The sequence below is a fragment of the Epinephelus fuscoguttatus genome, linkage group LG7 (genome assembly GCF_011397635.1).
Source record: "Epinephelus fuscoguttatus linkage group LG7, E.fuscoguttatus.final_Chr_v1".
NCBI lineage: Eukaryota > Metazoa > Chordata > Actinopteri > Perciformes > Serranidae > Epinephelus > Epinephelus fuscoguttatus.
In genome coordinates, this window is record NC_064758.1 from 21,647,756 (window position 1) to 21,669,533 (window position 21,778).

Here is a 21,778-nt window from a genome sequence, read left to right on the forward strand (position 1 = left end):
TACTCTTAGATTAAATACTTACCTGCTGTATTCTACTGCCCGTACTTTTTAACTACACACTGCTGATTTATGCCTTTTATTATTCTACTTCTTTTCTTATCCTGACTGTTCAATGTATTGAGCCTGCTTTTATTTTATGTTACTGTATTTTATTATTATCACTATCATTCTCAATTTCTATTTCCCTTTTTAATCAACTGTTTTTATTGTTTTAAATTGTGTCTTGTTGCTTTTAAGTCTCTGTAAAGCACTTTGAATTACCTTGTTGTTGAATTGTGCTATACAAATAAACTTGCCTTGCCTTGCCTTGCCTCCTGTCTAAAAGTCAGTGGGATGTGGAGCCACAATGTAAGGCTGCTGGGAAATGTTCTCTGACCTAAAACAGGTCCTGTGAGTGAGTGTTGTGACTCTACACACAATGTACAGTAGAGATTCTGTGCAATTACCTGTGTACTTAGATCTGTTCAGGCTTGAGTCTGTAAGCACTGTGTAAGTATGACTCATACAGCAGCTGAAGGCAAACAGCATGTGCCAAAGTATATGTTTCCCTCATGCTTGCTGGCCCTTTTTTTTTTTTTTTACCTCTAATCCTTTTAGATTAGAGTAGATCATATTCATTTCCTGGTAACTGCAAAGGGACAGGACAGTACAAGAACAATTCTGTGTATATCTTTCAAATCAAACGAACGGCATGTATTAAATTGCATGGAAAGAAAAAATATAGACTCACACTTTAAACATTAAATTTAAGGGGAATATTAAAGGAGCAGGTTTACACTGAAATAACACAGAAGGTAAAGCAAACAAGTTCTGCAGTGTTAAATGTAGCTTCATGAGTCAAGCACTGAGGGAAACCAATATTGAGGGGGGCAGAGAGTGGTGGGAGGATCATGGGGGGACTGGAGTCTCTTTTACTGTTGCATCAGTCTCAATCTACTGTGAAAGTTTCACTGATACAGAAACTGAGACACTTTAATCTCTGTAATGGTTTATCTTTTTGTATGAGCCTCCGGATTAGGACCAGCTAAATTTATTTGCGCACAGAAGCACACTCACACGTGCATGCGTAAATCGTGTTCAGCAGCTGAGAGAGCTTTCTAAAAGCACCCAGTAACCCCAATGGGATCTAAATTGCAGCTGCGACTTAACAGGGTCAGTTGTTCATAAACAACACTGTAATAAGACAAAAAGAGATGAAATTAAAAAAGAGGTAGAGCTGTCCTCAAGGTGTATGTTTTGTATTTGGTCACTTGGTGTCAGCATTTCCAACTTCTACATAACCATGAAGACCAGTCAGGATCATCCAGTCTCAGTGTGACAATCAGTGTAGTCAAAGTATTCAGTACCATTACAACGGTGTAAAAATACTCCATTACAAGTCCTGCGTTCAAGATCTGAGAAGTTTCACAAGCAAAATTTCCTTAAACTATCAAAGTAAAAGTAATTTGTCCTTGTGACTGATTCTACAAATATATATAAATGACTATTACATTGTTAAAACTGATGCATAAATGTGTAATCACCATCTCCCATTGTTAGCTGTCCGGGGTGGAGGTAGCTAGTGGGTCATGAGATGATTAACGGAGCAGGACAGAATAGAAAACAAGGTCCTGCTACACGCATTTGTATTCTTTTTTATGGACTTTGGACTGAATCGTGTTTATTTTGTGAAATCCTGGTTGATTTTACCTCTCTGGGCCTCCAGCAGTTGATTAAATGAAGCCATCCTCAATGTTCAGGCAGGTTTGGAACCACTGGTTTAGTCTTTAACTATATGTTAGATTTCATAAACTCACCCAGATGTTTTTAAGGGGAAATTTTAATCTAATAAGTGTAATGGAGTGTTAAGTGCAATTTGCAAGTATGAAGGAGCATTAAACACAAATAGGCCTACTCAGCTATCTTAAAATTGTATTTAAGTTCATTTGTACTTAACATTTCTTTCATTGCTGCTAAGAGCAAGATGCATTTGCCAGTTGTCAGTCCATGCTCATGCAAAGGAGATTCAGACCTTGTTATGTAATATGGAAAATGCACTTTATTGCTCCCTATCTCTTTGTTAATATATTAGCCATAAAATTAATGTATCCACTGTCAACACAGGATGGAAAACATGTTGTTGTGACTGATGTCCAAATAGGACAAAAGTCAAGTGCGACTGGTTTGACGACACAGGTGTTATTGTACAGATAAACAGACAGTCAAGATGCTAATATCTGTCTGTAGCTTTAAGATTCGGATATCCTCAGGGAGGACAGCAGGAGTTACATAACCAACTTTTATGAAACATAGCTTATTGGTGCACCCCAGCCAACTATAACATCACATGGCCCTTTCGACACTGTTAGCAGTCATGGAGTCATATTTCCTCGCCAATTAAAATCAAGCTCTCTGTGCTTCTGCTAAAAAAAGATGAGCTGGCTTATCTGGGCTGCTTTATCTCCCTGTGTCCAGTTTGTTATCAGAGTGGGAACAGGCTCATTAAATGTGGACAAATTGTTTGTAAAAGCTAATTGGTTTGAGATCAAAATGTACCACTGTGGAAGTGATTTACAAAAACATGTTTGCACCCATTCTGAAAAGTTAATTTACCAACTCCCATTGTGTCACATTCTTACAGGTGATTGGGATCCATATCTACTGCAGGAGTGAAGTTTAAAAAGACACTTAGTGTGGTTTGGGGAATTTTTCCTGCAGTATTTACTGTCTCATTATGTAATAAATTATTCATAATTCACGATAATAGTGATATCGTGTGATGCACAGGGGAAAGCGTTTGTTTACAGTGAAACCAGTAAAGGTCAAGATGGACTCGGGAAGGTCAAAGTGCTGTCTCCTGTTGTTTTTGAAGCTATGTTGCTGGTATATGTAATTGTGCAACACCGTGAAGAAGAGTCCAATAGCACAAGGTGCCGAGCACATGTCCCTACGTCACAGACAACACCCCCGACCGGCCCTCTGACGCAAATCGTCAGCAGCTCTTCAGGTCACCCCACCGCTCCGCCCTGCGCTGACAGCTGCGCCGAGCCGGGACGGAGAGAGAAAGAGAGAGCAATAAACGGCTGAACACTGGGACCATAAACCCGTCGCTCCTTTCTTTCTATTTCATACAAACGCGATTTTAACAAGACTTGTTTTTCAAGTATGGTGGCTGTTTGAAAACCAAAAGGATGGCACAGAAAGACACGCTGCTGCATCTCTTCGCCGGGGGGTGAGTCACATTAATGCTGCTGCTTCTAACCGGTGTAAGTTAGCGTTATGGAAAAACTCCAAGGTTAATGTAACAGGAAGAGACACCGCGACCTTGGGTTAAACATATTTTTGCCACACATTTACTTACTTTAAGTAAACCCTGCCTGAAATCAGAAGTTACACGTTGATTTCACTCATTTCGTCATCCCAGAGCCGCTATCCAGCATGCTAGCTCGTGTTAGCATAGCACTAAACGCATCTGTTTCTTTCACTGTGCCCTTCACTAGCTAGCTTAATTATATAAAAGGACTAACGTTTGGTGAAAATATTAACTAACATATATGTTAGCTTCTTATTCCACACAACCAAAACTGAAAGCTAACGCTGCTGTCGCGGACAATGAACCAACCGGCAACCTCTTTTTTTTTTCTATCCACCAGCTAACATTACATCCGTGCGGAAGTTTGCTAACGGCTGCTAGCTAACCGTAGCTAGCAGGCTGTCGCTAATGTGTTATTTAGCTCTGGAGCTTCGTATTAGTTCTGCCAATAACAACGTGATGTGTTAGATAATAGACCGTGTTGAAACTGACACTGTGGTGTGCATCTCATGACCGGGAGATAGCGGTTAGTAGCTGTGTCGCTGCAGTGGTGGCTGTCCTTCGGTGTTATATAACAGTGTGCCAACAGCCGCAGCGCCATGCTAGCGGTGCCAACAGATTATCACCGAACCACCTGGTCTAACATAGCTTTGTAACGTTAACCCCGGCATAAGGACGTTGACACCGGGGATACAAGGACGAGCATGGTGGTTTCCAGATGACGATGTTGAGGTCACATTTGAACAACATTGCCTTTTTAAAAATGACGCCATTTTACCCTTGAGATGTTATGAAGAGTTTAGGTTCATCTTTAGCTCCGCCTCGAAAGTGCTATCTGAACATGCATAATAAAACCATATAGTAAGGTGATGAGAATGTTGTTGACTTTGTGTTTACTTTTACAATATCACATTATTGGCACTTAACATATGCAAAACAAAGAGAAGAAGCAAATGTATGTTTACCTTTCCACTTGACATTTACTGAGACAACCAGCAGAGCTTGTATGTCAGGCTTTGGTAATCTTCCAAACAACACCAATACTTAATACAGAAATTATAACTATAGGCAGGCTTTCAAAGGGCCCACACTCCTGCACCCATTTCCCAGATTTCTTATCTTTGTGGTCAGAGGTCATGGCCACAGCAACTCCACAACACATTATTTCAACATGGAATCATGTGTTTGTCAAACGAGATTATGCAATGTGGAAAAAATATAAGGAGTATCATTACTGAATTACTTAATTGAATAGCAACGCACTCAGATAGGAGTGGATGGGTGACTAATGATAAGTGAATGGAGAATTAGGGCAGGTGTTGCTTTTGCTAAGACGTTTGACTCCGTCTCTGAGATACAAGAAGTCCAGAGGCTTAGTCTAATCTGCTCCAGACTTCTGAGCCTGTCACAGACAAGGTTATAGACATGGTTAATAAAGGATGTACCAATGTGAGCTGTGAAGGACCAAATCAATGTGTTGTTAATGCTGAAATGGGAAAAGTGCTATTTTAAAAGTCTTTCATTAGGCAAATAACTGTCCAGGTGCAATTAGAGTGTCTGAGCTGTAAAACCGCCGTGCACCACATGTGTTGGGTTAACTCGAGTATTTCCACTGCAGAGCCAGAGACTGGTCTTTGACCATAATTGTTCATTGCACTTGGCTCTTAGCTCCTTAGCTGTGTTATGATGGAAAACACTCCTCTGTCAAAGCTGATATGAGCAACCTTGCAAATAATAGAGACACTCTACTTTAAGCAGGTTAGCTACTGTATCGGAGTTTCCAGAATGTGTTGTATGGGGTTGTTTGTTGGAAACATCCTCATAATACTTATTTTTGTGTCACCAATTTTCAGATGTAGTGGTACGGTGGGAGCCATCGTGACCTGTCCCCTGGAGGTGTTGAAGACGCGGTTGCAGTCCTCTGGCCTCACCCTCAGACCCGTCTTCCAGGTCCAGCTGGGCACCCTAAGTGGCACTGGTATAATACGCCCAGGAACCGTCACACCGGGGCTGCTGCAGGTCCTACGGTAAGATGTCTGTTTATGTCGCTGCCAGGCAAACAGTGCCGCGGCAGGCTGTGTGGGCTGTCCCTTGAGATAATTGTAGTTTTGTACCTGCAGACAAAGGGACAAAATGTTCCCTTCTCACAGCTGGAGCACTTTGATGTTTATTAGAACTACCCTGTAGGCACTGACTCTTAGCTGGTAACTTGTACAGTTACATAATGACGAATTTATCAGAATAACCTTTTTTGTTTGGAATAATTTTCCTGCACCGTTCTTGTTATTTAGCCCATGGAAATACTGCAGACGTCATTTGCTTTCTGCCTTTGTGGTTTTAAAATCAGGCCTCAAATCCCGTCCTACATACAGTGAGGATTAAGTTCACAGTGTCCTGCTCATATTTAGTGTCTTTAACCAGCTGTCTGAGGCAGCATAAAACAAGTGTTTTGTGGTGTCTATAAACTTGCTGGGTAGGACTAGAAGCAGCCCTGTCACAGTACATTATGTAATTCAACCGCAGGCTCCAGTGGGCCAAGGAGAAGAAGGAAAGGTTTTTATGCGGGTGCTGGGTTAGTATTAAATTACATTCAAAGGACCAGGGCTGCATACTGAACCGGTCTGGACTGGTCAGCTGTAGCTGTTGGCTTTTAAAGTTACATATGCCTAAAGACAATTATTTGCTTTTGGAGAACACTTATTTTCTTTTCACTTTTAGATCTTATACTAGTTTTTCAACTTACTTTAGCTGATGCATAGTGATTTTTCAGACCTGTTAGAGAGTTATCTTTGCATTTTCAGGCTTTTATTTGTGTAAACCTAAATAATATGGACTGTAAGCCCCTTCTCTGTCAGTAAAACCTCGAAATTGGACGCTACTTTGACCTGACAAGAGGTCAACATTTTGTTTTGAACTATCCGTGACAGAGAGGTGGAATGCATGAACACTGCTTGAGAGACAACGTTTGCAGACACCAACGCAAATTGCAGTTGTACCCGTCCCCCTTTGCGTGGCCCCAGACAGGCGAGCGAGTCATCTGGAGAATGAAGTTCACTACTTACAAAGAGTTAAAAAAAAAAACCTGTGGAACCTGTGGCGGACGTGACAAGGCAAGCGCTGCAGATGGAGACTCGGTTTCATGTATAAACTTGGGCAAAACTGGCTTTAGTGTGCAGGACTGATGTAACACTTGGGATGATTGCATGAGATATTATACTCATTGACTTAAAAGACCCCGGGGGAATAATCCCACACAGACTTTTGCAGTAACACACATACAGACAGTTAAACATGTATTTGAATGAAACTTTGATTGTATCAGTGTTTTTGATGGTTGTTTTTATTTTTGTTTCAGATCAATTCTCGAAAAAGAGGGACCAAGATCACTTTTCCGTGGTCTGGGGCCGAACCTGGTTGGTGTGGCCCCTTCAAGGTAAAATGAAATGAGTGGCAGTTTCTCTGTTGAGTGATATTTTCATGTGTCTGGACTCTGCAGAGTGTATTAACCATGTCCAATAAGCAAAGAAAACAAAAAAAATAGGAGGCTGTGTTTACATTTTTAACTTTAATGGCTGAAAACATTAACTGCCCGTATAAACAGGAAGCCATTGCCATCACAACAACTTCCGTGTTCGCTCTCCAGACTTGAGAGTTCTGTTTAGTTTGTGTAGGCGACAACATCTGTCAACACGAGGCCTCTGTACTTGTAATTGATTCCTAACACGAGACACATAAGATGAAGAAATAAGGAACTGTGTTTGCCGTTTCAGTGTCACAGGGTTTAACAGACAAATTGATAAGAATGGTTGGATAATAATTGACCTGGCTTTAGTCAAAACAAAAGTTCAGTCGTATGTAGGTACACCTTGTGAAGTTTCATTTTCACATTTGTTTTTATTTTTTATTTCACTATCTTGGACGTTATCTACTTCTGAACAACAGTAACATGACTATTAAACAAACAGGCAAGATAAATTTGCCAGTAAATGATAAATTAGACTTTGAGCCTCTGTTCAACTGAAAAAGGTCATGGGTTACATATACTTTCCCTATAGTTAATGAGTAGCCACTGCACAATCCTTTTCCCAGTAAGTCCACTGGCCCTCCGTTCCACTGGCCAACTTGGACGTGCTCATATTCAGAGCAGCTCTGTGGGGCATCTGTGGTGCCCAGTGCTTATTCAGCCCATTCTGGTGCAGTGACAGTTTGTTCCAGAAGCCAAGCAGAGAGAGTAGGCACTAGGGAACAGACTGCTCTGGATACACTCTGTCAAAGGCCAACACAAGTCCAAATGCTATGATTTGCATAATTGCCCAGCTGTTACGCAACCACATTCACATTTTGAAAATGCCTTCATATTTATCACTGTGTGTTAATCTTTACACCTGCTCCTGTTCTTACCAGTTTGTTCTTTTGGGTTTCAGAGCCATCTACTTTGCTGCTTACTCGAAAGCTAAAGAGGCGTTCAATGGGCTGTTGGTCCCTAACAGTGGAGTGGTGCACATGTCCTCAGCTGGTGTTGCAGGTGAGCAGTCTGCGTGTTAGCCAGTGTTACGTGTAAACAGCTAAAATGTTCCAGTGCCATGTAAAAATATAATTACTAAAGCTTATCTGTTTTGTCTACCCTGGGGGTAAAATACCAGAATACTACATGAACCATGTCTGCAGTTTAAAGTAAACATTAAAGGCTTCAAAAAAGGCCATATTTGTCACAAGTACATCAGAGTGCAGTATTTACAGATGTTAATGCTGTTTCTTTGTGATGTTGCTGTAAGCCCTTTAGTGTATTAGAGTGCAACAACACATCCATCCATATTTTGTTATGAGTTACATTACGGGGATCAAATTAATTGTATGTTACACTGCATCGTAAAATCTCATTGTGCTTATTTTGTCCCTCGTCCTCAGCTTTTGTTACGAACTCTCTGATGAACCCCATCTGGATGGTCAAGACCAGGATGCAGCTAGAGAAAAAGTGTGTACAGCTTTAATTTCACCTGTCCTGTGTGTGCTTATGTTTTTGGCTCTGGACTGACTGTAGCGTTCTGCATTAGATCGGTGTAAAACAATCTGACTTACTTGAGGGACATGGCGGTCAGAAGGGTACTCCTTAAAATTTGACCTTTAATGGAGCCCGCCTTCACAGCAGTGTCCTTGGGTCATGCAGCTTGTGAGACGGAGCGTGTGACCCCTCTCCATAAATACACAGTGCTGACGCACTGTCCTGCACGCAGCAGAAGAGTCTATATTTACATTAGCGAGTACAGGGCAGTAGTATCATGTGGGGATAGAAACAAGACTGGTCAGCCTTCTTTAGAGAACACCTGTCCTGCAGTCCAAAATGACGGCTTTATGAATGAGGGAGGGATATGACTGAGAAAGATCAAACATTATTCAGTTACAGTTACTCATTGAACCCAGTCAGGAAACTCTCATAGGGTTGAAAGTTGACTAATAAAACAAATACAGATAGGTAATCATTGATAGATACTATTGTTACTAGTTTCAGCGCCCCACCAGATGTGATTTTGGCACTAACGAGCCTGACCTGTGTGACCTTTCAGAGCCAGAGGAGAGAAGAAGATGAATGCACTGCAGTGTGCCCGCTATGTTTACAAAACGGAAGGGATTCGAGGCTTCTACCGAGGCCTGACCGCATCCTACGCCGGCATCTCTGAGACCATGATCTGCTTCCTCATCTACGAGACACTGAAGAAACACCTCAACAAGAGCCAGTTCTCCCCCTCAAACAGTGAAAAGGAGAAAGGAGCATCGGACTTCCTGCGTCTGATGATGGCAGCTGCTTTTTCAAAGGGTTGTGCGTCCTGCATAGCTTACCCACACGGTAAACACTTAGATTCATTGTTTGTCTCTTGCAACACAACAAACTAATGGCAGGGAGTAATATTTATTTAAATGACTAATGCTTTTTGTTGTTTTTGTTCTCCACAGAGGTCATTCGGACACGGCTGCGTGAGGAAGGCAGCAAGTACAAGTATTTCTTCCAGACGGGGAGGTTAATAGCGGTGGAGGAAGGCTATGCAGCTTTTTATAGAGGACTCATTCCACAGCTAATTAGACAAATCCCCAACACAGCCATCGTCCTCTCCACATATGAACTCATTGTCCATCTGCTGGGGGAATCCAAGTGAAGAAAATGCTTGAAAGTTGGGGTTTTTCCCAGCAAACAATGGACAACACACAAAACCCAAGACACACTGGGCACGAGACTTTTGAAAATGCGGCACACACATTTTTTTTTTTAATGTGGTGCAACAGAGACTTTTACGGTGGGACTGAAGCAGGTTGAACTGTTATCCAAAGAGCTAAACGCATTATTTTATTAAAAGCTTGTCGTTTAGGAGTTTATAAAAAAAAAGCTGAAGAAAGTCGTGGTACTTATTTAAACTCCAAACCTGTGAAAAAAGGTCATCTTCTTAGAGGACTAGTGTTAAGTTAAATAAGTTATTTCATGTTTTGTTATTTTATGACAGTGTTTGTTTCCTTTTATCAGTGGTAAATGTACGAAGACACATGACTGTGCAGGTTGACTCTCTTAGTTAATGAAGGGAAGTAATTCAGATGAGGTGCTAGTAATAGTGCTGTTCCTTTGCAATGTAATGACCACACGGATCATTTTGAGATTTCTGTTTCATAAATACAATGTGCTGGTTTTGAAGTTTGAATTACAGAGAAATATATCATATTTTTCATTAATATATATATATATACTTATTTTAAAAACAGGCTTATCTGTATGTTTTCTTTGTGGAAAAATGGACACCACCTTTTACAATATAAGGAGAACTTGGATGCTTATTTGACCAGTGGTTCAATAAAATGCATCAAGAAGCTACATCAGTTGTTGGTTGACCCGAATACTGACAAAATGTTTCTGTTTGTATAAAAAATAGTCTACCTTTTATTGTGATATAAGCACAAGGGCAGATGAGAGTTGTTGCACTGTTAAGGCAGCAAAATCACAATAGGAGAGCAACTAGTTATCTGGTGCTTGTTGAATTCATATAACTGGGAATTTCTACCTGGTGTCGTCAAGATTTGACTTTTTTCCCTCCCAAAAAAAGACTTGAGGGACTATTTTATTTTTTTCTGGCCTAAAACAAACCATATAAATTCTCCTTTGCTCTCCCCTTCAAACACAATGTCGTCTGTTGATACTTCGACCGAACATCACAATGTTTTCTATGTGTTTTCATCAGTGTGCTGTTAATTACTGAGAATGTGTTACGTTTACGTCAGTAATGTCTGCTTCACACACAGTCACGGATCTGGCAACAAGTCTTCCTTAAATTGTGCCTATAAAAATTATTCACCCCCTCGGACTTTCTCTATGTTTTATTGTTTTACAACATTGGGTCACAGTAGAGCTCAGCTTTTATGACTTTGAGTGACATAAAAAAAATTACTTGATGCCAAATGCCACATATAATGTTTACATATTGACCTTAAGTACGAATATAAGTGGCAGATTAATTGGATGCGTAAGTAATCACCTTTTTAAGGCAGTATTGAATGGTTAAGGCAGTTTTAGTGGCAACTACAGGTCTAAGACAGTGTGTTTAATAGATCTTTAATAGATTGCAATTTGTCCCCGATGTTTGTCAAACTGACCACGATCTGTCATGCTGCACAGGGACCATGAGTCAACAATTAAAGTCCAACCACAAACTTTGGATGAGACTGAGGTTCACACTCAGGGCACTTTCAAGACTCCATCATAGTTGCTTTGGGGCCGCTAATGGAAAATAAAAATCTCCCAAGTTGCACTTCCTTTTCAGACTAAAGCAGGTTTTCAGGACATGTCCATTGCCAGGCCGGGACCTGCCTCAGAGTAAGTCTCTGTTCCTGATGACTCATATTCCGTCCACAGACACAAGCGAGGTACTTAGAATGCAAACACATTTGCTTACAATACAAAAAAAACGAGGAAATAAAAACCCTGGGCGACACGAAAGCCTCGTCATCCCTTACAGGAAATAGAAATGGGGAAAAATACTTCAAGGCGTTTACTGTGTTAGTCGCTTGGTGTGTGAGATCATTTCACAACTCATCCATGAATTAGCAGAAACATCCTGTTCTGACTGTGGTTTTCGGTTGATTCATCCACATTGTTCTCTCGAAATGGGAAGAACAGACTCGTGACGAAATAGTAATGAGTGAGAGGACTGCAACAGGAGAATTGCGTGGGTGTTGAATCTCTGAATAGTGTGGTTATTTGTGTCTATGATAGTGACAGAGGTGTGGGTCATTTCTACGCAGCGGGTCCCTTATTGATGTCTGTTCTTCCCACACTCTTTGTAATGTATTCAACAGTGTAACAACAGTTAGGCTGCCAGACTGTGGAAATCCCTCCTGCTGTTGTTTCTCCTCTTTGTTCATGAGGGTTACAGGGTCTAAATTATAGAAGATGTCATCAGTTCTTCAGCTAATACAATGTCTTTACAACAGTCTGTTTCTTAGTATTAAATTCTCCCTTTGTGTCTCAGCAGTGTTTCCTTGCTGAGTGATGGCACAGGGTAGCAAAGCGGGAGTTTGACACTAAGGCTGTATTTTTATAATCAAGCCTTAATGACCCTGATTAACAACTGAATGAAAAATGAACGCCAAACATATCGACCTACATTAAATATAAGCAGAATAACTGACTGCAGAATTAATCATTTTGCAGAAAACACCTACTTGATTTGGCTGACTCAGAGTGCCATGAATGGATTACTGAGCACAGGCCACTTGAGGCCACTGGGCCTGTGCCAAGGGTGCTCAAAGTGTGCGGGGCCACCCCGGCCTCGATCCACAAAATGTCACTCTAATTACTGTAACATGTACTGAACAGGAGAGACTCAAAATTAGCACAAAGACATGCAAAGGAAGTGCAAAGCAGTGGTGGATGAAATATCAGAAAGCCATACTTGAGTAAAAGTACTGATATCTTCCCAGAAAATTACTCAGGTAGAAGCTTAAGTCAACTATTAAAATATTAGGTGAGTAAAAGTCTTAATGAACTTAAGTATCAAAAGTATTTTTATGATATTAAATGTGCTTAAGTATTGAAAGTTAAAGTACAAGTAACCTCTGTTAGGAGTTTGCATGTTCTCCCAGTGTCAGCTTTTTCCAGATTCTGTCTTCCTCCCACAGTCCAAAAATATGCAGCTTAGGTTAATTGGTGACTCTGAATTACCCATAGGTGTGAATATGAGCATGAATGCTTGTCTAACTCTATGTGTCAGCCCTGTGATAGTCTGGCAACCTCTCACCCAATGACAGCTGGGATAGCATCATAACATGTACACCACCTTAAAAAGTGAGCTAACATTACATTTAAGGATAAAAAGAGGCTTGTTTGTTTGTTTGTTTGTTTGTTTTATTTAGGATCCCCATTAGCTGTTGTACAGCAACAGCTATTCTTCCTGGGGTCCTTTCAACAGTCTTTACATTGTGTCAGTACAGTTATTCCATTTACAACACATAATCACACATAACAATACAGAAAAACAAAACAAAACATAAGACAATACACATACACGACAGCTCCTACAGGTCAGCAAAGGGTATATGCAACATTTACATATAAATATATTTCATCTGATGTCTATATATGTATCATATGTGTAAAACAAAACTCTAATTAATACCGGTATTCAGTCCAACAATTCAGTTTCTAATCGATTTCACACATTGATCTCACATGCATGTCAAAACAAAAACAAAATAAGTCTATGTTCTTCAAATTTCCAGTTTTTCACTAACCCAATAACACAAGTCAAATATTATCCTTCTTCATCAATAAGCATGACTCCTGTTTTCCTTGTTTCATTCATCACCCAATCAACTGAACGTTCATATTTTGCTGTTACCTCAGCAGATGTAATTTCAGCTTGCCTATTTACCAAGCATCTCTGGTCAATAGATGTATCCTAACTAACTTTTTGAATCTAATTTTACTGTTTTCTTGTGCTACGTGTTCTGGGAGTGCGTTCCAGTCTCGCATAGCTCTAAAGAAACAAAATCCAGTTTTTCCTTCTCTCCCATTCTTTCATACCTCAGTCCATCCCTTTTTCTCTTCCTTCCCTATTTTGTAGTAAGTAACAAAGATGTTTATGGGAAATGTATAGAAGTAAAAGTATACGTTTCATTTAAGAAATGTAGTTGAGGAAAAGTTGAAGTTTGCAGAAGTATAAAAGCTAAAGTTAAGTACAGATACTCCCAAAAAATACTCAAGTATTGTAACAAAGTATTAATTTGTTACAATACACCACTGCTACAAAGACACCCAAAACAACCAAGACAGACAAAATGACCTCAAAGTGACACAAAACCACTTAAGATGTGTAACGACTTGAAAGAGGTGCAAAACAACAACAAAAAAACCAAACCACACAATCTACGTGTCTTGCTCCTACGTAGGAAAGGTGTTGGGGGTGTTTGCATATCTGTGCCCAGGGACCAATTAACCCTTTTTACACAGAGATTGCACTAAGAGGCCACTATGAAGTCCTTTCCATATGCCACCTTTGCATATTTTAAACAGAACCAAACAATAGCGGCGTCATGCCACTACAGTGTGTGATTTTCGCCAGCATCCTGCATTCAAAAGAGGCATGATGGGGGTGACATGTAACACAACAGCATTGGCTCCGAGTGTGACATATAGCACATATGTCAGCAGTGCTTTATACAAAAACAATGGCATATATAACATGGCAATAACAATCATTTAGGGTGAGGAGCTCCCGGAACTCATGGTTTTCCCAATTTGCGGATATTTTCAGCCACTGTTCATCCTCTTTGAGTTAGCTGCTAGCTACTTTTTAAATCTCCTGCAGTGTATCACAGGCATAATACGTTGTAAAAATGTCCCACGCTTGCTGCCCATGATCCTGTGCTGGCAGCTGTCCTGTTGATAAAGACATTGTTTGATGCTGTTACTTCCTCCCATGACCACCAGGTGAGACAACTCTGTCCCCCCATACTGCAATTGTACCGTTTATACAGAACTGCAAGGCGGAATAACAGCATGAAATTCCCACCCTGAGGAGGCAGTGTAAAAAAGGGTATTATCTCCTAATCCACCCATGCAGAATGCTAAATCCTTAATAGCTTCAACTGGTCTTAACAATGTATTTTTGCACAAAACAAGGACTGTGGATTTTTATTTTCTGTCTTAATGTCACATGGCTGACACCCGTGTGTTGTAGTTGCGGAAGGTGAGGAGCTCCCAGACCCCATGGTTTTCCCAATTGGCGGACATTTTTGGCCGCTGTTCTTCCTCTTTAAGTTAGCTGCTAACTGCTAACAGCTAATTTTTAAAATCACCTGCAGTTGGTCACCATGTCAAAATCTCACACCTATGCTGCCCATGATCCTGTCTTGCAGCTGTCCCATTTAGTAAGACACTGTTTTGGCGCTGTTACTAATTCTGATGACCTGCTTAAAGGCGAGACAACTCTGTCCCCCCATACTGCCATTGCACCTTTTATACAGAACCACTCGGCGGAATAACAGCATGAAATTCCCGCCTTGAAGAGGTTATGTAAAAGGGGCTATTATCTCCTAATCCACCCATGAAGAGTACTTAATCCTTATTAGCTTCAACTGATCTTAACAATGTATTTTTGCACAAAACAAGGACTGTGGATTTTTATTTTCTGTCTTTAATGTTACATGGCTGACACCAATGTGTTGCAGCTAAAACCCTTCCTCAAAATGTTGACGTAAATACCGAGGCATTCAAAATCTACTCAGTACAGTCTGCCTGAATTCACATAAAAACATCCATAAATCCAATTATACTCAAAAAAGAGAATTCAGCAAATTCTAAATTAATTTCAAACAGAAAATCAGAAGGAAGAAATGTTTTGTTTTCCATACTTGACAAACTAGATGGCTGTATTTTTCTATGTAAGCTGCTTTGCAAGATAAATAAAGTGTATATTTTCACCGTCATACAGTGACTTTGTGGGTATTTCTAGCTGCGGCCCTGTGACCCTCCATAAGCAGAGATTTAATGGGTTTAAATGCAGCTCTGCGGCTTGTGGTGACCTCTGTCTGCCGCAGGGAGAACGGCTCCGCACCGGGATAAACACCCTGACCAGAGACGTGAGTATGGCGGCCTGACGGCATGCAGCATTCCCAACATTATCCTGACAGTCTCATGGACATCATGTTATGGAGCCACCTGGACCACACTCATCAGCAGCCTCGCTTTGTATCTGTTGACTTGTATTAATGGTTGGTCAGTACTTTAGCATCTCTCTGTTCTCGATAATGTCCCTACACCCGCGCCGTTAAGAGTCAGTTGGTTAAAGTTGTTTAGCTGTTAGCTCCTGGTTCATTTAACGTTAGCCCATCAAAGCTATTGTAGCACACAAGCTAGCTGATGTCTTGTGCGGTCATTAGCTTTCAGCGGCTGTCAGCATCATCACCCCGACAACGGGCATTCTTCCCTCGGGGCCGTCTGATGGAAGGGTGACGGGAACGATGCTGAGATTCCTCCATATCCTTTTAACAGGTGAGCCCGGGTTGCTAATCATGGCTAGCTAAGCTCGTTAGCCAGCTAACTCTGCAGCAGGACCAGCTAGGTAGCTTATACTCCATGACATTATGCAACGGGATAACTTACCAGGTAGTTAGTAAGCATAACTGTATATTGGTCCCTACATTACATTTACAAAAAAAATTTGTTTCCTCATAGTTTTACTCTCAGAAACTGTATTTTAAAATGCTAACCCACTGTTAGCATCTTGTAACGTTAATTAATGCAAGGAGATCATAGCTTAGCTAATTATGGACCTGTGGCGAATATAATCATTGTGTTATACACTCAGTTGCTAATTTATTAGGACCAGCTGGCTCAAATGAAAGCTGTCTAATATAACATTCCTGCAATAAATGTTACATTTATGAAGATTATAATATCAAATGTTTGTTTTAGAGAAGCACTGATTTAAATGTATGTTTAATTTGGAGGTGCTGCTGGTTACACTGAGGGGTGCAATACAGTTCAACTTCATGTCATAGCTAAAGAGGTGAAACAAGGTGTTAAAACATCTCAGTGTCATGCAACAGTTTAACAGCACCACCAAATGACTGTAAAGTTTGATTTGATTTCACTTTACTGTCAGAATAAAATTCTGAAATGTGTCTTGTGTTCCATGACATCAACTGTTTCACTTAAATACACATAAATGCAAAACAGCATTTAACCAAACACCATAAATCGTGCAATAATTCCTAAAAAAAAAAAAAAAGTAGATGCAGTGCAGCATATTACTCATTACCTGTTACATTCAGTGTTCAACCCAGGCTACAGAAGCCTTGCTCTCATTTAATAGGTTGACAGACCGAGTAACAAATGAGTTCCTCAACCTGTTCAATGGAGCCTATGGGACTGTAAATCCTCTGTTTGATAGTAAAAGGATGAAATGGAGCCAGATGTAATATTACCAGCCAGAGACATTCTGTTAGTATATGCAGTCAAATGCTTCACCAACCGTTTTTGAGCAAATACGCAGCAGTCTAGCTTAAAGCTGAACAGAGAGACAACTGTACAATGCACTGATTCCATACTGCATAACACTCTGTATTATAGATTGGAAAAACAATAACAGGATCTGTTTATTTGCTCTAAATGAACCTAGTCTTCTAGGAAAATAAATGCCTTGTACCTTATTACAAATGTGATCTATATGTGCACTCCAGGACAGAGCAGCATCCACATAGATGCCCAAGTGTATCTAGGAGGACACTTGTTGTTATGGACAGTAACTGGTGGAGGATAAAAGTTCACTGGAAGACCAAAATAACCACTTGTGTCGTCTTTGGATTAATAATAAGTAACTGTCTGTACAAATACTGATGAATACTGGGACTGTCTTCGGTGCCCAACAAAGACAACAGTGTAGTATCCTCTGAAAACTAAATCAATGACTGAAAAAACTCTCAAAACATGCTGATAAAGGAGACGTTCATTGCAAATATATAAATAGAAATAATTTTTAAAAAAGCAGTTGAAGTAAGTCAGCACCCACATGGTTGAATGAACTTATTGTAAGTTGCTTTGGATCAAAGTGTCAGCTAAATAAATATTATGTAACTGCATGACTGTTGATTTAGACAATATTAGTTTGGCTAGTGTTATGTCTACCTAATAAACACGCAGCTGAGTGCAAGTAGCTGCTATTGTTGACATTTTGAGTAGATTCAAATCTGCCTGATAATAATTCCATCTTTGTACTTTCCTCACAGGCCTGTTAGGTGCTCTCTGGGATGGAGTTGCTGCTTTTGGTAAGCCAGGTATTGATTTAAACCTGCTGCTGCTGCTTCCATAGCTGTTCCCACACTTCCTTTTGTCTAAGTATTTTTCTTTAATCCACAGGTGGAGTCAGACTAGTGGACGGGGAGAACAAGTGTTCAGGCAGAGTTGAGGTGCTCCGCCATGACCAGTGGGGGACTGTTTGCGATCATGGCTGGGACCTCCGGGAGGCTCATGTGGTGTGCCTGGAGCTGGGCTGTGGCTTAGCTGAATCTGCCCTACATGGTGCAGTATATGGTCCAGGCAGTGGAGAGATCTGGCTTCGGCATGTCCAGTGTACCGGACATGAGTCCAGTTTGACACGCTGTGCTGTTGTCCTCCACAGTAACGCCTACTGCTCCCATGAGAACGATGCAGGGGTGAAATGCTCAGGTGAGACTCTGCTGTGCCAGATGGTTGACTGGGTGATTTCCGCTGGGTTGATTCATAGAGGTTATTCTGGTCATTGAACAGTTTGTCATACATGCATATAAATTCAAGATACTCAAGTATATAATATTTTATGTGGTACATATAAACATTAAATACTTTGTAATGTAACCTTGACACTGTATATCCCAAGTATGATAGTCTAGACACGTACCTGGAATATACAGATATTACCTGGGGCAGATGTTTTAGCAGGAAACAGATACCTGACACCGCCTTATTCACATTTCATGACTTCACTATATCTTTCACATTTTTTGCCCACAGGTACCCTTTTAATGCCCACCCTCACCCTCCTGTCACCTCACACTGTGTTCTCTCCTGGCGAGGCTGTTCGCTTCGGCTGCAGGGCTCTGCTGGGTCACCACCTCAGTGACTTTCACCTGTACAAGCATGGAGTGTCCACGCCGCTGGTTACACAAAGAGCGGACCAAACACTGACCAGAGTGGAGCTGACACTGTCTGACATAGAGACTTTCCACCAGGGCAGCTACAGTTGTCGGTATAGGATTAAGAGTGGCTTTCCTTCTCAGCTGCTCAGCTCTCCACCCAGTAACTCCATCAACATTACTGTTGGTGAGTCATAACTGCATTGTCTAATACATGTTTTGCATCAGTGCCCATTAACGTAGCTCATTGTTTTGTTGTGCAATCTATAGAAGACTTTTCATTGTCTGTCAAACTTAATCTAATGGGTGTGTGCTGATTTAGCGTCAGCCCTGTGATAGTCTGGTGACCTGTCCCAACATAGCTGGGACATAGCAGTTACGGAAAATGAATGAATGAATGAATGAATGAATGAACTAAAAAATATGGAGGGAACAACAATATAATACTATTTATCCAAGATGTTAAGGGAAAATAAAACAAGCATACATAGCACCGGTTAGTTAACGCCCTCTTTGGGCAAAGATGTTTGACAGAGACATCATACAACATTCTGTGTAGGGGTGGGGACCGAACAGCCACATTTGTACTCAGATGTCAAATATGGTCTGAAAAAAGTCTAGTTTAGAAATCTGACTTGGAAAGGTACGGAATTTTAAATTGGAAAACTGCCTGATCTGAGCACAATTCATTCAATCAGCTCCATTTGCTGAGGAAGACTGTGAGATACAGTTGACAGCGCCAGACAGCTAGTTAAGTGGGCCTTTGAGTTTAGTTTATTTTGTCACACATTTTTATTTTTTATCACTGCTCTGTATTTTTATTCTTTGTTTCATTGTAGCTATCTTGCATATAACTATTTTAATATCTGATGTACTAATTTTTCCAGGTTTTTAAGATGACTCTCACCAATTATGAATTTGCAAAAATCTAGACTGAAAATGCCATTTTATTTTAGAACATTTTGTGAAAATATTTAAGGGTTAGAAGAAAATTGTAGGCCCACATCTTTTCAAGAGAGGTGTAACTTCTTAAAGCCCGATCAAACCTCTGTATTAACCTATTTAATTCCTTTTTGACTGATCACACAGTGGAACTACTGACTCCCCAGCACTGGTACAACACGTCCACCGAGGCCCCGGCTGGTTCCGTCATTAAAGGCCACAATTTTAACATCACCTGCTCCACCCCGCAGCAGTACCCTGGAGGTTCCTTCCAGCTGCGTCTGATCCGCTCCAACGGCACAGTGCGCCAGACCTTGCCTGCCCTCACCCCGTCCGTCACGTTCACCTTTTCCAATGCCCAGAGCTCCAACGAGGGCTACTACTACTGCCTGTATCGGGTCCAGCTGGGTGGACGCACCTTTGTCTCCAGAGAAAGCCAGCCCCTGCCTATAGCCATCAGAGGTGACACTGACAATAATAATGAATTAAATTCGATGTAGATATTTGTGACAGTTTTTGGTGTTTTTCTTCTGCCGAAATCCCATCTATAAAACCCATCCTGTATGTAACCTTCCGGTAACTCCTCTCACCCTCAGACCCAGATCCAATACTGAGTCCGATGGTGATCAGCTGGCTTGTGTCCGGCGTGACATTTGTCATAGCTGTCATCGTTATAATCATTGTGGCCAAAGTGCTGTGTAACAAGGAGAAGAAGCCCACTGAACTGGAGCGAGAGACCAGAACCTGTAAGTGCCTTTTTTCCATCAGAGGCCTTTGAGCCTAGAAAACATCCTATACTGTATTAGGACAGAGAGTAACAGATGTGCTTCTGCCTACAGGTGTGGACAACACTTATGTTGCCTTATCGATTAACAAGCTATGACGGGGTATGCAGGCAACAGATCACTCAACGTATTGAAGGTTATGATTTTTGAACATACAGTGTCTATAAAATAGTATTTACCCTCCCTGAAGGTTTCATGTTTTCTTCATGTTTGTGTTACGACAATAAGTCAAAAGGTATTTAATATTTTCTCGTTCCTTTGGACTCAGAGCTGGGCGGTATATTGACTTTTTAAGGTATATCGGTATTTTTTTAAAACAAGATACAGGATGAGACAATACAATTTATAGCGATGTAGTTTAATGCTATGTTACATAGCTCGTTTCTTCCACAAGGCCACGCCAGTGTTTGCAGAGAATCCTCATACAACGGTTAGTGGTATATCTAACAAATTGCGTCCCATGAATGGTGTTGTCACATTATATGCTTAATGTGAAGTTACATAGGTTCAGGAAAAGAAACATGGTGGCGACATGCTGAGGAATAACTCATGAACTCATGAACACTGGTCTTCAATGGTAAAGTCCTGTGTTTGTTTGACCCGTCCATCACAACCTTCCTCCTCATGCAAAATTTCACTCTTTATACTACTAACTGTATTTTATTTTGTAAAATAAAATCCATGTTGACATTAAATTACATTAAAGGGTGATTATTTTTTTGTCAACTAGTGTCAAAAAGCCACATTAAATTGAATTAAGAAAGAAGAAAACATGAAAACTTCTGAGGAGGAGTGAATACTTTTTACAGACACTCTAATATTTTATTTTTAATGTGTTCATATTATTAATGATGCCACACTTGTGAATTAAATTGAAGCCTTTTGTTTCATCTTTCACGCAGAATCACAAGTGTGTGGACAGTCAGAGGGCTCACACTGCGTCCAACGTGGATTCAGTCTGCAGGACAGCTTGGTCGGTCATCTGCCACACCTTTGGAAAGAGCCACCACCGACTCAGTTCAGTTTGTGTTTGAACGAGGACGTTTTTACTGGACTCTTAACGTTGACCAACATCACACTGAACTTGAGGCTAGTGTAACTGGTGGGAAATAACAGATGTGATATTATGGTGAGATGTGAGCTGAGAGCCACAGAAGACTGACAGAAGAATCTATTTCCAGTTCAAAGCCTGTACTGGTTCCAGCTAGACCTCAGAGTCACCCAGGCTTGGCTACTGCCATGACACCAGATACATGAAGTGGAAAACTGCTACTGAAAATCTAAGTAGGGAAACTATGACTTGGGTCCCTCAGGTCTGTGTAAATGGAGTTTAAGAACATTGTTTTGTATTTATTACCAGGTAACACTAACAACAGGCTCCACTAGCTTATTATGTACTTGCTTCTACAGATCAACGATCCTTAAAGGATTAGATGTTTTTGTATTTTAAGTCTAACCTTACTATGCATCTTATGTCATTTACATTATGTACATTACTGCACTTAATGTTGGTAAATAGAAGCTGTAGTTGATTAAAATGCTGCTGTTGTTGGAGCGTCTGGGTTCACTGAGTTTTGTTTCACAATCTAAAAGTATTACTGTAGATTTA

At 40.7% G+C, this 21,778-nt stretch overlaps 2 protein-coding genes across 2 annotated transcripts; both read left to right on the forward strand.

Annotated features, from left to right (window-relative positions):
• Nucleotides 1-2,997: 2,997 nt before the first annotated feature.
• slc25a33 (solute carrier family 25 member 33) lies at nt 2,998-10,635 on the forward strand. The gene is made up of 7 exons (XM_049580436.1): nt 2,998-3,211; nt 5,146-5,319; nt 6,648-6,725; nt 7,717-7,817; nt 8,201-8,267; nt 8,857-9,137; nt 9,245-10,635. The coding sequence occupies exons 1-7, from the start codon at nt 3,171-3,173 to the stop codon at nt 9,442-9,444; spliced, it is 942 nt and encodes a 313-aa protein (XP_049436393.1). The 5' UTR covers nt 2,998-3,170; the 3' UTR covers nt 9,445-10,635.
• A 4,647-nt stretch (nt 10,636-15,282) lies between these two features.
• On the forward strand, nt 15,283-21,723 carry si:ch211-150o23.3 (uncharacterized). The gene is made up of 9 exons (XM_049581105.1): nt 15,283-15,409; nt 15,710-15,821; nt 17,558-17,605; nt 17,688-17,996; nt 18,321-18,629; nt 19,532-19,846; nt 19,981-20,130; nt 20,224-20,296; nt 21,072-21,723. The coding sequence occupies exons 2-8, from the start codon at nt 15,791-15,793 to the stop codon at nt 20,265-20,267; spliced, it is 1,206 nt and encodes a 401-aa protein (XP_049437062.1). The 5' UTR covers nt 15,283-15,409; nt 15,710-15,790; the 3' UTR covers nt 20,268-20,296; nt 21,072-21,723.
• The last annotated feature ends 55 nt before the right edge of the window (nt 21,724-21,778 follow it).

Excerpts from the sequence above, each read along its gene's own strand:
- slc25a33 (XM_049580436.1), top strand. The coding sequence starts at position 3,171 with ATGGCACAGAAAGACACGCTGCTGCATCTCTTCGCCGGGGG. Across the intron at positions 7,818-8,200 it reads GTCCTCAGCTGGTGTTGCAG|CTTTTGTTACGAACTCTCTG; the intron begins GTGAGCAGTCTG and ends CCTCGTCCTCAG. Across the intron at positions 9,138-9,244 it reads CTGCATAGCTTACCCACACG|AGGTCATTCGGACACGGCTG; the intron begins GTAAACACTTAG and ends TGTTCTCCACAG.
- si:ch211-150o23.3 (XM_049581105.1), top strand. The coding sequence starts at position 15,791 with ATGCTGAGATTCCTCCATATCCTTTTAACAG. Across the intron at positions 15,822-17,557 it reads CCTCCATATCCTTTTAACAG|GCCTGTTAGGTGCTCTCTGG; the intron begins GTGAGCCCGGGT and ends CTTTCCTCACAG. Across the intron at positions 18,630-19,531 it reads CTCCATCAACATTACTGTTG|TGGAACTACTGACTCCCCAG; the intron begins GTGAGTCATAAC and ends CTGATCACACAG.